General features: G+C 45.2%; 1 protein-coding gene across 1 annotated transcript in view; it reads left to right on the plus strand.

The window, feature by feature from the left end:
* CFAP61 (cilia and flagella associated protein 61) overlaps window positions 1-17,023 on the plus strand; it is a 250,046-nt gene that overhangs the window by 139,514 nt on the left and 93,509 nt on the right. The window contains 1 exon segment of the mRNA XM_061435541.1: window positions 782-909. Within this exon segment, the coding sequence (XP_061291525.1) occupies window positions 782-909 (128 nt within the window).

A 17,023-nucleotide genomic window follows, 5' to 3' on the forward strand; every position in this document is an offset into this window, starting at 1 on the left:
CCCTTGGACAGCAAGGAGATCCAACCAGTCCATTCTAAAGGAGATCGGTCCTGGGTGTTCTTTGGAAGGAATGATGCTAAAGCTGAAACTCCAGTACTTTGGCCACCTCATGCGAAGAGTTGACTCATTGGAAAAGACTGTGATGCTGGGAGGGATTGGGGGCAGGAGGAGAAGGGGACAACAGAGGATGAGATGGCTGGATGGCATCACCGACTCGATGGATGTGAGTCGAAGTGAACTCTGGGAGTTGGTGATGGACAAGGAGGCCTGGCATGCTGCGATTCATGGGATTGCAAAGAGTCAGACACGACTGAGCGACTGAGATGAACTGAACTGAACTGAATACTTTTCATCAAAAACCCGGCTACTGTAATCCAGTCATTCACAGTTTCAAGAAAACCCTAGACAGAAGGGAAGATTTAGGTCTTTGATGAAACTACAATTTCTCAGGGTGCAGCTTGCCTGTCTTCCTGTGGGATTATTCACCTTATCATATCTAGTCATAGATGGCCTCAGTTCAATATAAAACATCTGTTAATAATAAGACAAAAAGTGATCTAGATTAAGCATTTTGATGTGCACCAGCCTAGGTATTACATATATTCCCATATTCTTACATTCATTTATTTGACATTCCTTCCTGTAAAACTCCTCAGGGCTGTGCAGGGGCATTTTTCAGTTTGCTGTGCTGGTAATATTCTGGTTAAGCAATTGCCAATTTGGGAATGCAGACTCAGCTATGTTTTCCTCAAGTCCATTTCCTCTTTGTGCTTTTTTCCAGTTGAGTTATGCCTTGAACCATACAAACAGAAAACTATCGTTGGAACCTAAAATAACTGTCAATGCCAAGATTGTTGTCGTTGGCGCATCCAACGTTGGAATTTCCTTCCTAGAAACGTTGGTGTTTTGGTAAGTTGTTTTACTTTATTTATTAGTTTGTTTTTAAAGGGGCCTTTCTCTTCCCACACCTGAGAGAGTCCCTTGAAAAGATTTTTTTTCGACACCTCACATACCTTGCCTATGTAGATTAATAAAAAGAATGAATCAGAGGAATATTCTAGATCAGAGGTTGGCAAGCTCTAGCCTCTCAGGTCAAAGCAGATCCACCTGCTTTTGAAAATAAAGCTTTACAGGAACACAGTAATGCTCACCTATTTATGCTTCGTCTCTCTTTTGTCACTACAGTGGCAACTTTGAGTAGCCGTGACAGGGACCATGTGGCCCGCAGTGACTAGTATATGTCACTCTGACCCTTTCAAGGTGTTTTTCAGCCCGGTTCTGTACTAGTGCTCGCTTTTTGGCTGAATTATAAGAATCACCTAGAGCATTTGTTGGAGATGTAGATTCCCAGACCTTGTAGACATATGGAAGGAGAAAGTTCCCATGGGAGGCCCTGGGAACTTGTATTTTAACAGATGTTCTATGTGATCAAGCAGGTGTGGGGATGGACCAGTTTTGACTTTATGCATCAAGAACAGGCTTCAGAGGTGGCAGGCAGGCCAGGATGTTTCTTTCGACCCCTGCATTTTGGGTGCCAGGGGACAGAGTACCTGTCCTCAATACCTCAATTCCCCCAGGACAATTGAGGTTCATGCATCTGTTTGAGCTGTTTTCTATTATCCTTGAAGCAATGCATAATTTCTGCCCATTGTCCTGATAGGTGATTCCTGAGTCTTCTCAGCTCCCCCCCACTAGCTTTCTATTTGCTCACCAAATTTCAGTTCCTCTTTAACAGGAAGAGCCCCAGGTTATTGTCCAAGAACTTGTGTTTGTGGCCTGGTATCTCCACCACCGGCACGGAACTGCCAGTGTGTGCCTGACTTCTCTCAGATCCAGGTTACTTTTATAAAAAGTCTCCACGTGTTTTCAAAGACCCTGGTTTGGAGGAAATGCAGACTCCTAAGTTAGAGAATATTTCTTTCCCAAAATCTTTTGCTCAGGATCACATGAGAAAACTTTGGCTACCGTTCAAAACTGTAGGTGCTAAGAGGGGATTGGGCAAAGGGGGAAAGATATCCCCACAACTGAGTGGTGAGGGCTAAACAAGGAAAGGGGCAGAGGAAAGGAACCCTAGAAGGTATTTGTTCCTGGTGGACAGGGGGATGAGCTAACCCCAGGTGATTAGTTTACTCATCTGACCTCACATTTAATGGAAGATTTTTTCACTTCCTAGCCAGTTTGTTCAGTTATTCAGAACACACCCTTAGTTAACCAGATTTAAGTCACCTGTCTTTAATTTTTTTTAATTAATTAATTTTTGGTTGTGCTGGGTCACCATTGCTGGGCGTGGGCTTTCTCTAGTTGTGGCGAGCGGGGGCTACTCTTTGCTGTGGTGTGCTGGCTTCTCTTCTGAAGAGCACAGGCTCTGGGTGCCGGCTCAGTAGTTGTGGCGTGCGGGTTTAGTTGCTCTGAGGCACGTGGAATCTTCCTGGACCAGGGATTGACCCCATGTCATCTGCGTTGGCAGGCAGATTCAGATCCACTGTACCACCAGCAAAGTCCTAATTAAAAAATAATAATAATAAATATATATATTTGGTAGTGCTGAGTCTTGGTCGCGGCACGCAGAATCTTCCACCTTCGTTGCAACATTCATGTCAACTGTAAGATGCAGCATGCAGGATCTAGTTCTCTGAGCAGGGGTTGAACCTGGGCCCCCTGCATTGGGAGCACGGAGTCTTAGCTGCTGGACAGCCAGGGAAGTCCCATAGGTCTCCTGTCTTTATTGAAATTAGAACAAAGTTCACAGGCTTTAAATACTGTGGTCAGTTTACTGCAATCTTCTTGCATTGCAAGAAAGGAATCATGAGATGCACTCAGGAAACTTCCTTTTCACTGCCTGTGCCATTCTGTAGTCTGAAGTCTTCCCTGTTCTTACAGGACGCCTCACCTAAGATTCTGAACAGCAGTTGTGTGCAGCCATTTTTGAATGATGAATGATCTGGGTGGAGTTGTGAAATTATAGTAGAGAAGAAGTTATCATAAACAGATCTTAAATTTTAATTTAGCTATATATCCAGTCATTATGTCTTGTTTAAAATGATTACATTGATACATACACATATAATTTTCTTTTTATGGAATCAACTTAGATTTAATAAAGACAGGTATAAATTTTGATATAAGTACTTGGTTGATTAAATTCCTCAATCAGACAGACCTTTTTAAAGCATTTTAAAGCACTCGTGCTTCTCTATCATCGTTGCACAGATTACGTCCACTAAAAATAGACCAGTATCAGTTTACGGATATCTAATCCCGAAGAGAGGAAATAGTTCTCTCATTATGTTCTCTAATTATTTCAAATCAGCAATCACCATAGTAACCTGCTGTAGATTTTACTTAACAGTTTAACTGCCATTTGAAATGGATTTTATAAATGATTCGAGTTGGAATGAAATGGAAGAAACACAGTTTTCACCAAGCACTGACCTCCAGTGAGGATTAAATCCACATTTTGGAGGCAAGATTTAGGAGTCGCCTTCCTGTGCTCCTGCTCTGTGTTATTAAACCCAGGTGGGGCCCTGTAGTTTCCAGAAAATCCATCTGAGGCCCAGTACAACAACCTCTTTTTCCAGAAAATCTGGTCACCCTGTCATCTGGTGACAAAGCAAACACAACTCTTTGTTCTTTCATTGTTTACATGCAGAAAAACTGCAAAGCACCTTGGGTCTCCTCTTCAGACACCAAAAGCAGCCCTTGCAGAAGTTCTTGGCCTTGTCATGTTCTTCTTTCCCCAAGCGCCATGACGCTACTAGGATGTTGATGTGATTTGTCCACAGTCACCAACTAACGCATCAGGGGGCTTCCCTCATAGCTTGCCTGCAACTAGGAGACCCCAGTTCGATTCCTGGGTCGGGAAGCTCCACTGGAGAAGAGATAGGCTACCCACTTCAGTATTCTTGGGCTTCTCTGATGGCTCAGCTGGTAAAGAATCCGCCTGCAATGCGGGAAACCTGGGTTCTATCCCTGGGTTGGGAAGATCCCCTGGAGAAGGGAAAGGCTACCCACTCCAGTATTCTGTCCTGGAGAATCGCAAAGATCACAAAGAGTCAGACACAGCTGAGCAACTTTCACTTTCACCAACTAACACAGATACCCGGGTGTGAGCTCCACGTGGGGAGGGAGTGTTGAGGGGATGTTTGGGGTTTTGGATTTTAGTACAACATTGTCTGGTCCTCAGCTGCTACCCACCCACAGGCACGCCTGCTCAGAGGACACCCTTCCTGTCTGGTCATCAGGCTAGTGGATTGCTCGGTGACTTCTTCTTGTCCTTATGAGGGCAAGGCCTCCTGGGCCTTCCAGTGCCCGGTGACATGACTGGCAGGCATTTCTAGAGACACACACCACCTGCCAGGTGTGTCCATGTCCTCCTGGTTCTGGTGAATCCTCTGGTGCTGAGTTGAGTGGCCTTAGACTTTCTACGGTCTCTGTCAACCCTCCTGAGCCAGCCCTGCCTGGCTGATACAAAGGGGAAAGGGGAGGGTGACTCAGGGTGGAGGGGAGGCTCAGCTAACTGGTCCCCCATCCCCCACACCCAGGTCTTGTGCATCTGTCTTCTGAGGGCACTGTGCCCAAGCAACTCTGCAAGGGGCAGAGGAGGGAACATGTTCAGACCCCCAGGCCCCACCTGGAGGGCACATCCTGGCCTCCTTCCCCATCACCCACCTTGCCGGGACATGTGCCCCCATGGTGGGGACCAGGGGCTGGGCAGGGGGAGGACAGCAGGCATGCCAGGGAGCTTTCTTGAGGTGGGGGGCATAGAGTAGAAAACCCCCACTCATCTGTGGAATAGAGGGCAGTAAAGTGGAGGGAAAAGGGAATTTTTAAGACTCTTTGCTGTGTTTTTCATCGTGCCCAAGACATTCAGGTGATGGACATGAGCTATATTAAAACTGTAGTTTTCATGATTGATAGGTGGTGTTTGTTTGGCTGCCTGGCCCGTTGGGACAGAAAGGTGTTGTCTTAGGCAGCGTAGTTGTTTGGTCTTATCCTTCCTGGTCCTTCTGCTTAAAACCCCAAACACTGGTTTTTGGCAGAAAGCTCTTGGCCTCAGCCATCAATTCCCCTGCTAAGGGAGGGACATGGCAGGGGACCCCCAGTCCTGCCAACCCTGAGGTGCTGTCACACCAGGAGCTCCACCAACTCTGTCAGAGTTTAGTCTAAGTCCCCGTTCTCAGATCAAGAGCCAGGTCCAGAGGGGAGCTTCCATCACCTGTCAGGGAGATGCTGTGTCCTAAAGGAGAGCTTTGCAAGGAAGTCAGAAAGCTCTTTCCAAAAAGCAAGGGACCTCTTTCCTCATAGCCAGTCATATTTTTACCAGCTCCTTGTTCCTGAAGAACTCTCCAAATGCAATGCTTTCACAGTGTTGGGCTTTCCACAACGGTACTCCAAAATCAGTTTTAAAAAAGAATTATGGACATGCTCTACCAAAAAAGGGGGGTGGGATAAGAACCAGGTCCATGAACTCATTTTATGTCTTATGTCCTTTTTACTCGAAAGTTCGGTCTGTATTCCAGCGAGACAAGCATCACCTGGGAGCTTATTAGAAACACAGAGCCTCAGGCCCTGCCACCGTCAGTATCCTAGATAGACATTTTATCTTCCAGAATTGTACACAACAGCTTCTTCCTTCTGTCTTTGTCATCAAGCCACTGAGCTGAAGCAGTTACTGTTTGATTCTGTTTCAGCTCATGTGTCTCTATGCCTTGTGTATTATATTATTTACTCCCAATTATGGAGCAGCCCCTTTTAATCCATTACTTTAAAATCTTTCCTAATTCAATTCTGATGTAAAGAATCTCTCGAGGAGCCTCTAATGGCCCTAGAGAAACGCATGAATGAACCCTGAGATGACAGTGACTGAAAGCAGCCCCGGGTGGTGTCCCCACAACTCTGGGTGGTTGGAGGAAGATGCCCTTTGGTTCTCGGGGAGCTCCAGTGGGCGCCAGGCCCCCCACTGCCTCGTCTTCCACTCCTGCCCCCAGGAAGAGGTGTCAAAATTCCCACCGTGTCATCTCACCCCAGGGTGGAATTTCTGGTTTTCATCGGCCCCTGATCCCACATCCCCGTGGGCATGTCAAGGTAACTAAGAACAGCCTGGAACTACAGGGCACGTTTGTGAAGCCGCGGTTGTGCCAGGTGCCCAGAACACGCGCTATCAGGTGGCACAGGACCATGCCGTGCCAGCGTAACTGTGGATCTGGCGGCTGCAGCCAAGCGCTCACAACTTAATGAGGCTTCTTATCTCCACCTTTGTCTGAGGACAGCTGAGGTCGTCAGTGTGGCCTGTCACTAATTAGGTGATTCATTAAGTAGTGCTTACGTGCTGATCTCGGAGCTGAACCCCAGCGAACAGGTTGCTGGCTGTCCTGTTGTGTACTGCTGGCCTCTGCCCCAGGGATTGAGGGCCCTGTGCTGGCTCCGATCGCCCTCTGGGTACCCCGGAAATGTGAGGTGGCGGCCGGGCCGTGGCACCTGCTGTGGAGCAGGCAAGAGATCCCTGGGGCAAGTCACATATCACATCTTGTTGCGTTGGCATCACGATGGGGCCTGTGGTGGGGGTGTGGTGGCGGGGCGGCGGGGGGAGGAGGGCTGGTACAGAGGCCCCTCTGATGGCCTGGGGAGATGGAAGGTGAGGGGCGGGGACAGTGCCTCCCCAGGCAGAAGGAGCTGGCATCCCGCATCCAGAAAAGACTGATCCAGAGCCGTCCTCATCACCATCAGCTTTCCTAACCTGATCCTAGTATTGAAGCGCACAGGCATCCCTGGGTTTTCCTGCATTTTGCAGATACTGCATTGTTTTTACAAATTGAAGGTTCGTGGAAGCCCTGCATTGTCAGATGATGGTTACCATTTTATAGGAAAAACTTATTTTTTAGTTAGTATGTTGTTTTTGTAGACACATGTTATTGTGCACTGAATAGACCATAGTGTTTTGCAAACATAACTTTTGTGTGCACTGGGAAACCAAAAAAAAAAAACAACAAACAAACAGGTGACTCACTTTATAGGGATATTGGCTTTATTGTGGGTCTGGAACCAAATCCACAGTATCTCTGAGGTGGCCTGTGACTAAGGTTAAATGAAAGTATCTTCGTTTACTGACAGCATTCCTTCCTGCTCTCTTCAGGAGATCTTTTCTCATTTCCAGTGGCTCATTTTAGAGGCTCCCAGAAATAAAGGAAAGCAGCCTCTCTGAGCAATATCAGGCCTTTTTGGGGATCAGCTAACTGCCGTGTTTTGTGGGTTCTCTGAGCCCCTGGGGTGAAAGATGTTAAATAGGAAGCACTTTCTCCATGATGGCATGAAACATAAACCACACATGTGGACCAGTGACAGTCACCTGCTCAGCCTCCAGCCCCTGCAATCAGCTCGTTTTCAAATGATGACATTGGCCCCTATCTTGGTTTGCATTCATGCAAATGCTGAAAACAAAGAATTTGGTGCCAGTAGTTTATTTGGGGAGAAGACAATGGCACCCCACTTCAGTACTCTTGTCTGGAAAATCCCATGGACGGAGGAGCCTGGTAGGCGGCAGTCCAGGGGTTGCATAGAGTTGGACACGACTGAGTGACTTCACTTTCACTTTTCACTTTCATGCACTGGAGAAGGAAATGGCAACCCACTCCAGTGTTCTTGCCTGGAGAATCCCAGGGACCGGGAAGCCTGGTGGGCTGCTGTCTATGGGGTCGCACAGAGTCGGACACGACTGAAGTGACTTAGAAGCAGCAGCAGAAGTTTATTTGGAGGTGATCTCTGAGAACTACCTGAGTAAGCGGGTGAGATGGGACAGGCAGGAAAGCCAGCAAATCCCCCAGATCACGTGCCTTTGGGTCATTGTAGACACTGAGGCTCAGTGCTGCCAGGACCTGCAGGGTCACAGCTGGGAGCTGTCCCTCTGTGCTCAAGGAAGCAGGTATTTACCCACCAATTCTTGTCCATCTGGTCACTCTTGGGCTATGCTTCCATCCTGTTCTTCAAGCTGCCACAGTCAGGGGGTGACCCTGGGCAGAGAAGGCAGGAAAGCACTGAGGCAGGAGGATCATTTACAGGAGATGTGTGTGTGTGAGGGGGGGTCCCCTCCTAACCTGGTTTCTTTTGTTTGGTCTCCTTTCTTTTGGTTTTTAAAAATACTTATTTGGCTGCGCCCAGCCTTAGTTGTGGCGAGCAGGATCTAGTTCCCTGACCAAGGGTGGAACCCAGTCCTCTGCACTGGGAGCGTGTAGTCTTAGCCACTGGACCACCAGGGAAGTCTATATTCTCTTTTCTTAATATTTACACCATTGCCCTTTAACGATGGAGAAGGCGATGGCACCCTACTCCAGTACTCTTGCCTGGAGAATCCCAGGGACGGGGGAGCCTGGTGGGCTGCAGTCCATGGGGTCGCTAGGAGTCGGACACGACTGAGCGACTTCACTTTCACTTTTCACTCTCATGCATCGGAGAAGGAAATGGCAACCCACTCCGGTGTTCTTGCCTGGAGAATCCCAGGGACGGGGGAGCCTGGTGGGCTGCCATCTACGGGGTCACACAGAGTCAGACACGACCGAAGCGACTTAGCAACAGCAGCAGCAGTCCTTTAACAAAGTGGGCGGGTCTAGACAAAGGCAGAGGGAAGAGAGGCAAGAAGAGAAAACCGTGTCAGGAGGCTGTCCTGATCTGCCACCTCTGTCCCCAGGCATCCTGGAGGCTCTAGAGAGAACCCAGGCGTTCTGCTCCTCCAAAACCTCAGTGGGAACAAAGTGGGCAAGAAGCTTCCTGGGTCGGGAAGATCCCCTGGAGAAGGAAATGGCAACCCACTCCAGTACTCTTGCCTGGGAAATCCCATGGACAGAGGAGCCCGGTGAGCTACAGTTCATGGGGTAGCAAAAGAGTCAGACATAACTTAGTGACTAAAACAACAACTTTTTATAAAAGCAACAGTTTGCGAAAATTCCAAACTCTACAATTCTATAATCAAAGCTACTTTTCTGGGTAAGGGTGACTAGGTGGTAGTTACAAAAAGACAACTTCCTGAGACCCTGTTCCTGTGGTAACAATCCAGCAGAGTTGCAGTGCACACAAGGAATGTGTATTTTTAAGACTCTCCAGGTAATTTTTACACACAGCCAGGTTTAATCACCATTTATGGAGACTTTTCCTCAAACTTGGCAGTCTTAGCCATAAGGAAACCTATTTCCCCCCCTCTGATTGCTCATTGTAATTGAGCTGTTTTTATGGGCTGTGTCTTCCAAACCACATTTTCTGATTCTCAACAAATCATATAACTTCTAAGTCACATTGTTACTTTGGGGCTTACCAGGCATAATTATTAACATATCATTAAACATTGCATAGCTGAAGCCATTGCCCCAGGTTCATAGTATTTACGTGTTGAATTGGACCCAGTAGAAAGCATTTCACAAAGCTTCATGCTTCAACTATTCACCATGAAGAATGAAGGCCCAAGAAGATACCTGCCAAGCATGAGGAAACCTGCCCTGACTGTGTCAATAAAGCTTTCCTAACCTCCAGTATGTGCCCAAAGCATAGCACCCTCCTCACCCTCCCCGCCCGGAAGTGATCTCACCTGCTTTTTAAAAACTATCCAGGTCTTTTTATTTACTTCTTTTTATTTTATTTTTGGCTGCGCTGGGTCTTTGTTGCTACATGGTCTTTCTCTAGTTGCAGCGAATGGGGGTTACTCTTTGTTGCGGTACATGGCTTCTCACTGTGGTGGCTTCTTGTTGCATAGCACAGGCTCTATCTAGGGTGCATGGGATTCAGTATTTGTGGCCCACAGCTTTAGTTGCTCCGTGGCATGTGGAATCCTCCCAGACCAGGGACTGAACCTGTGTCTCCTACATTGGCAGGTGGATTCTTAGCCACTTGACCACCAGGGAAGGCAACTCTCATTTGCTATTGAATTCCCACAGTGCTTGTTTTTTCCAGTCTTGAGGGATGATTCTGATTCTGTCTTGTACTTTGCTACCTCTCGTGTGTGAAAGATTTCCAGTTTGCCTTTTATAGGTGCCATCTTGGTATTTACACCTTGCACATGCTCAAAGGATAAATGTATGGCATTTTTCAGTTCTGTTCCATCACTCAGTTGTGTCTGACTATTTGCGACCCCATGGACTTTGCGACCCCGAGGAAGCATGCCAGGGTTCCCTGTCCATCACTAACTCCCAGAGCTTGCTCAAACTCATATCCATTGAGTCAGTGATGGATCCAACCATCTCATCCTCATTCTCTTACTGCCTTCAGTCTTTCCCAGCATCAGGGTGTTTTCCAATGAGTCAGTTCTTTGCATCAGGTGGCCAAAGTATTGGAGTTTCAGCTTCAGCATCAGTTCCTTCCAATGAATATTCAGGACTGATTTCCTTTAGGATGGACTGGTTGGATGTCCTTGCAGTCCTAGGGACTCTCAAGAGTCTTCTCCAACACCACAGTTGAAAAGCATCAATTCTTCAGCACTCAGCTTTCTTTATAGTCCAGCTCTCACATCCATACATGACTACTGGAAAAACCATAGCTTTAACTAAACAGACCTTTGTGGCAAAGTAATGTCTCTGCTTTTTAATATGCCATCTAGGTTGGTCATAACTTTTCTTCCAGGGAGCAAGCATCTTTTAATTTAATGGCTGCAGTCACCATCTGCAGTGATTTTGGAGCCCCCCAAAATAAAGTCTCTCACTGTTTCCATTGTTTTCCCATCTGTTTGCCATGACGTGATAGGACTGGATGCCATGATCTTAGTTTTCTGAATGTTGAGTTTTAAGCCAACTTTTTCTCACTCCTCATTGACTTTCATCAAGTGGCTCTTTAGTTCTTCGCTTTCTACCATAAGGGTGGTGTCATCTGCATATCTGAGGTTATTAATATTTCTCCCAGCAATCTTGATTCCAGCTTGTGTTTCATCCAGCCCAGCATTTCTCATGATGTACTCTGCATATAAGTTAAATAAGCAGGGTGACAAAATACAGCTTTGGTGTATTCCTTTCCTGATTTGGAACCAGTCTGTTGTTCCATGTCCAGTTCTAACTGTTGCTTCTTGACCTGCATACAGATTTCTCAGGAGGCAGGTCATGTGGTCTGGTACTCCCATCTCTTGAAGAATTTTCCGCAGTTTGTTGTGACCCACAAAGTCAAAGGCTTTGGCATAGTCAGTAAAGCAGACATAGATGTTTTTCTGGAACTCTCTTGCTTTTTCTTTGATCTAATGGATGTTGGCAATTTGATCTCTGTTTGCTCTGCCTTTTCTAAATCCAGTTTGAACATCTGGAAGTTCACAGTTCATGTACTGCTGAAGCCTGGCTTGGAGCATTTTGAGCATTACTTTACTAGCGTGTGAGACGAGTGCAATTGTGCGGTAGTTTGAGCATTCTTTGGCATTGCCTTTCTTTGGGATTGGAATGAAAACTGACCTTTTCCAGTCCTGCGGCCACTGCTGAGTTTTCCAAATTTGCTGGCATATTGAGTACAGTACTTTCACAGCATCATCTTTTAGGATTTGAAATAGCTCAACTGAAATTCCACCACTTCCACTAGCTTTGTTCATAGTGATGCTTCCTAAGGCCCACTTGACTTCACATTCTAGGATGTCTGGCTCTAGGTGAGTGATCACACTATCATGGTTATCTGGGTCATGAAGATCTTTTTTGTTTAGTTCTTCTGTGTATTGTTGCCACCTCTTCTCAATATCTTCTGCTTCTGTTAGGTCCATACCATTTCTGTCCTTTATTGAGCACATCTTTGCATGAAATGTTCCTTTGGTATCTCTAATTTTCTTGAAGAGATCTCTAGTCTTTCCCATTCTATTGATTTTCTCTATTTCTTTGCATTGATCACTGAGGAAGGCTTTCTTATCTCTCCTTGCTATTCTTTGGAACTCTACATTCAAGTGGGTATATATATCCTTTTCCCCTTTGCTTTTCACTTCTCTTCTTTTCACAGCTATTTGGAAGGCCTCCTCAGACAACCATTTTGCCTTTCTTTTCTTGGGGATGGTCTTGATCACTGCCTCCCGTACAATGTCACAAACCTCATTCCATAGTTCTTCAGGCACTCTATCAGATTTAACCCCTTGAATTTATTTCTTACTTCCACTGCCTAATCATAAGGGATTTGATTTAGGTCATACCTGAATGTTCTAGTGGTTTTCCCTACTTTCTTCAATTTAAGTCTGACTTGGGCAATAAGGAGTTCATGATCTGAGCCACAGTCAGCTCTCATTCTTGTTTTTGCTGACTGTATAGAGCTTTTCCATCTTTGGCTGCAAAGAATATAATCAATCTGATTTCAGTGTTGACCATCTGGTGATGTCCATGTGTAGAGTCTTCTCTTGTGTTGTTGGAAGAGGGTGTTTGCTATGACCAGTACATTCTCTTGGCAAACCTCTATTAGCCTTTGCCCTGATTTATTCTGCACACCAAGGCCAAATTTGCCTATTACTCCAGGTATTTCTTGACTTCCTACTTTTGCATTTCAGTCCCCTATGAGGAAAAGGACATCTTTTGGGGGGATTAGTTCTAAAAGGTCTTGTAGGTCTTCATAGAACCATTCAACTTCAGCTTCTTCAGCATTACTGGTCAGGGCATAGACTTGGATTAGCATGATATTGAACGGTTTGCCTTGGAAACAAACAGAGATCATTCGTTTTTGAGATTGTATCCAAGTACTGCATTTCAGACTCTTTTGTTGATTATGATGACTACTCCATTTCTTCTAAGGGATTCTTGCCCACAGTAGTAAATATAATGGTCCTCTGAGTTAAATTCACCCATTCCAGTCCATTTTAGTTCACTGAGTCCTAAAATGTTGATGTTCACTCTTGCCATCTCCTGTTTGACCACTTCCAATTTGCCTTGATTCATGGACCTAACATTACAGGTGGGGAAACAGTGGAAACAGTGTCAGACTTTATTTTTCTGGGCTCCAAAATCACTACAGATGGTGACTGCAGCCATGAAATTAAAAGACGCTTACTCCTTGGAAGCAAAGTTATGACCAACCTAGACAGCATATTCAAAAGCAGAGACATTATTTTGCCAACAAAGATCTGTCTAGTCAAGGCTATGGTTTCTCCTGTGGTCATGTATGGATGTGAGAGTTGGGCTGTGAAGAAGGCTGAGCGCCGAAGAATTGATGCTTTTGAACTGTGGTGTTGGAGAAGACTCTTGAGAGTCCCTTGGACTGCAAGGAGATCCAACCAGTCCATTCTGAAGGAGATCAGCCCTGGGATTTCTTTGGAAAGAATGATGCTAAAGCTGAAACTCCACTACTTTGGCCACCTCATGTGAAGAGTTGACTCATTGGAAAAGACTCTGATGCTGGGAGGGATTGGGGGCAGGAGGAGAAGGGGACGACAGAGGATGAGATGGCTGGATGGCACCACTGTCTTGATGGACGTGAGTCTGAGTGAACTCCGGGAGTTGGTGATGGACAGGGAGGCCTGGCGTGCTGCAGTTCATGGGGTTGCAAAGAGTCGGACACGACTGAGCGACTGATCTGATCTGATGCGATATTGCTCTTTACAGCATTAGACTTTACTTCCATCACCAGTCACATCCACAATTGGGTGTTGTTTTTGCTTTGGCTCCATCTCTTCATTCTTTCTGGAGTTATTTCTCCACTGATCTCCAGTAGCTTGTTGGGCACCTGCTGACCTGGGGAATTCGTCTTTCAGTGTCCTATCTTTTTGCGTTTTCATAGTGTTCATGGGGTTCTAAAGACAAGAATACTGACGTGGTTTGCCATTCCCTTCTCCAGTGGACCATGTTTTGTTTGCCTCTTATCCTTCTCCATCAGAGGGCAGACAGAATGAAAACCACAATCATAGAAAACTAACCAGTCTGATTACATGGACCACAGCCTTGTCTAACTATGAGCCATGCCTTGTAGGGCCACCCAAGATGGACGGGTCATGGTGGAGAGTTCTGACAAAATATGGTCCACTGGAGAAGGGAATGACATTTTTACTTCATGTTTGTAGAGAGGAAAACATCTTAAATCATTTACTCTAAATCATAAAGCAAAACTCAATTTTATTTTGTTCTTTTTGTTGGAACTCCCAAATTTTGTTCTCATTTGTTCCATGGACATTTCAAGCATTACATTCGTTTTCTTTTTTTTTTTTTTTTGGTAAGGATTATGTTTTAACCTTCATGCACAGATACATAAGCTTTTCCTCTGAGATCGTGCTCCCTAAATCTCCCCTGCCCAACTCCCCTTATCCTAACCACCAGCCTCCCTCCACTGCCAGGTCCCTGGAGAATCCACAGAGCACCAAGGTCATGCCAGGCAAGCCGTTGTGCCTAATTGTGGATCCAGTGTTGATAAGAGATCCTTGACCCCACACACAAGCCTGGACGCAGGCAGGTTTAAGCCACTTCTTCCTTGGCCCTTTCCTCTGGGCTCCTTCCTGGTTCCTCCAGGGGCTTTCAGGAGCAGGGGAGACATGCAGGACGGCATCCACTCGGTGAAGGCTGACTGCGTCCCTTCTCAAAGGGCTCAGGATCCTTGATCACAGGCTTCTACCCATCCAGTTTTCCCCGGAGGTCAGAGTGTGCCGTTACCAACAGCTTTGTGGCCACACAGGCAGCTGCTGTGTGTCATTTTCACTCACACAACAAAAATGAAGTCAGTGGCCAAGAACGTTGTCCAAAAGTCTCTTTTGTGATCTAAGCAGAAAAAAATATTGCAGAAGGAAGTTAAACATTTTCTAAAGGAAAAGGTAGATTCTCTTAATAGGTTCTCTACTCATAAGAAAGGTTTTGTGTTGATTTGCTTTCTCCCTGTATTTTTCCTCTCATATTGGAAGTCCACATAACTCCTATCTTTGAAATTCCATCATTTTATTCATTTTGTGAAATTACGTGGTATCATTAAGACCAGATTAAGTCTGAGTTGTTCTTGGACTAGTCAAATGTGCAGTTAGGTTAAATATCCATCTCGAGCTGACATTCACCGTTCAGTTGGCAAATATTTTTGTCATTGTCCTGAGCAATTCAGAAAGCAGAGATTTTAGTAAATTAAATTGTAGCATTTAGGTTGATATAGGATAATTGGTTTCCCTCCACATTATCTGTTTGTTTGAATAAAACCATTAATGGAAACAGTTAATTAAATTACTTGCTTTGGTTGTCCTAATTATGTGCCCCCCCAAGGAAATCAGCAAAAACATAAAAATAAAAAATAATATGTATTCACTGGCAGATTGACAGGTTTCTACTGCCCAGAAGGGTAAGCAACCTGAGAAGCATTGTGTTTCTTTTATCGTGTTCACCATAACTTGGCAATGTGACCCTCTTTATGTGAAGGATAAGAACGTTTAGACCTAATTCTGTCGCTGTCCTTCCAAAGCATGGAACGAAACGCAATACCTTTTACTTATTTCCCTGGATACTCTAATCCCTCCCTGCCTCACAAGTGTCTTTGAGCCATTCCTCCCTCTGTATCCACAGCAACATGAAATCCCACTGGAATTATCTGCTGTGAAAATGCAGGTGCACTTGTTTAATCTTTCATTGGCCTGAGCACTTCACTTGAACTTTTTTTTTTTTTGGTTCCACGACATGATGACCTTTGATTTCAGAGTGGAGGGCTTACGGGGATGCTAGATTTTGTTTTCACGCATAAAGCCAATAGTGTGAGACCCAAGATAGTGCCTTTTCCGAGGTGCCACTGCTTCTGCCATCTCGTCTAATGCATGTCCATACCCAAATGCCCCCGTGATCCCCTCTTCTGTGTGCAGGAACTTTTTGAATATTGAATATTGAAATAATACTGAATTTTGAATATTGAAAGAATAAAAGCCTTAAATGTTTTATCTCCATATTTCTTTTTTTAATTTAAATTTATTTATTTTAATTGGAGGTTAATTACTTTACAACATTGTATTGTTTTTGCCATACATCAACATGAATCCGCCACAGGTGTACACGTGTTCCCCATCCTGAACCCCCTCCCACCTCCCTTCCTGTACCATCCTTCTGGGTCATCCCATTGCCCCAGCCCCAAGCATCCTGTATCCTACATCGAACCTGGACTGGCAATTCATTTCTTATATGATATTACACATGTTTCAATGCCATTCTCCCAAATCATTCCCCCCCTCCCTCTCCCACAGAGTCCAAAAGACTGTTCTGTGCATCTGTGTCTCTTTTGCTGTCTCGCATACAGGGTTATCATTACCATCTTTCTAAATTCCATATATATGCGTTAGTATACTGTATTTGTCTTTTTCTTTCTGGCTTACTTCACTCTGTATAATAGGCTCCAGTTTAATCCACTTCATTAAAACTGATTTAAATGTATTCTTTTTAATGGATGAGTAATACTCCATTGTGTATATGTACCACAGCTTTCTTTATCCATTCATCTGCTGATGGACATCTAGGTTGCTTCCATGTCCTGGCTATTATAAACAGTGCTGTGATGAACCTTGGGGTACACGTGTCTCTTTCAATTCTGGTTTCCTCGGTGTGTATGCCCAGTAGTGGGATTGCTGAGTCGTATGGGAATACTATTTCCAGTTTTTTAAGGAATCTCCACACTGTTCTCCATAGTGGCTGTACTAGTTTGCATTCCCACCAACAGTGTAAGAGGGTTCCCTTTTCTCCACACCCTCTCCAACATTTATTATTTGTAGACTTTTGGATCGCAGCCATTCTGACTGGTGTGAAATGGTACCTCCATATTTCATCTGAAGAAAAGCTAAGGTCTATATGTACATGATAAACAGTATAATGATTGTGGACTGATACTCTTGTGAAAGTCGCTCAGTTGTGTCTGACTCTTGGCGACCCCAGGGACTGTAGCCTGCCAGGCTCTTCTGTCCATGGGATTCTTCAGGCAAGAATACTGGAGTGGGTTGCCATTTCCTTCTCCAAGGGATCTTCCCAACATGGGAATCGAACCCCGGTCTCCCACATTGCTGGTGGATTCTTTACCGCCTGAGCCACCATAACTAGCTAAGAATATTATATCTAAGAGTATTTTATAACTCTCTCAGCGTATTCTAAGAGTACCTAAGAGTACT

This window comes from Bos javanicus, chromosome 13, assembly GCF_032452875.1.
Source record: "Bos javanicus breed banteng chromosome 13, ARS-OSU_banteng_1.0, whole genome shotgun sequence".
Classification (NCBI taxonomy): domain Eukaryota; kingdom Metazoa; phylum Chordata; class Mammalia; order Artiodactyla; family Bovidae; genus Bos; species Bos javanicus.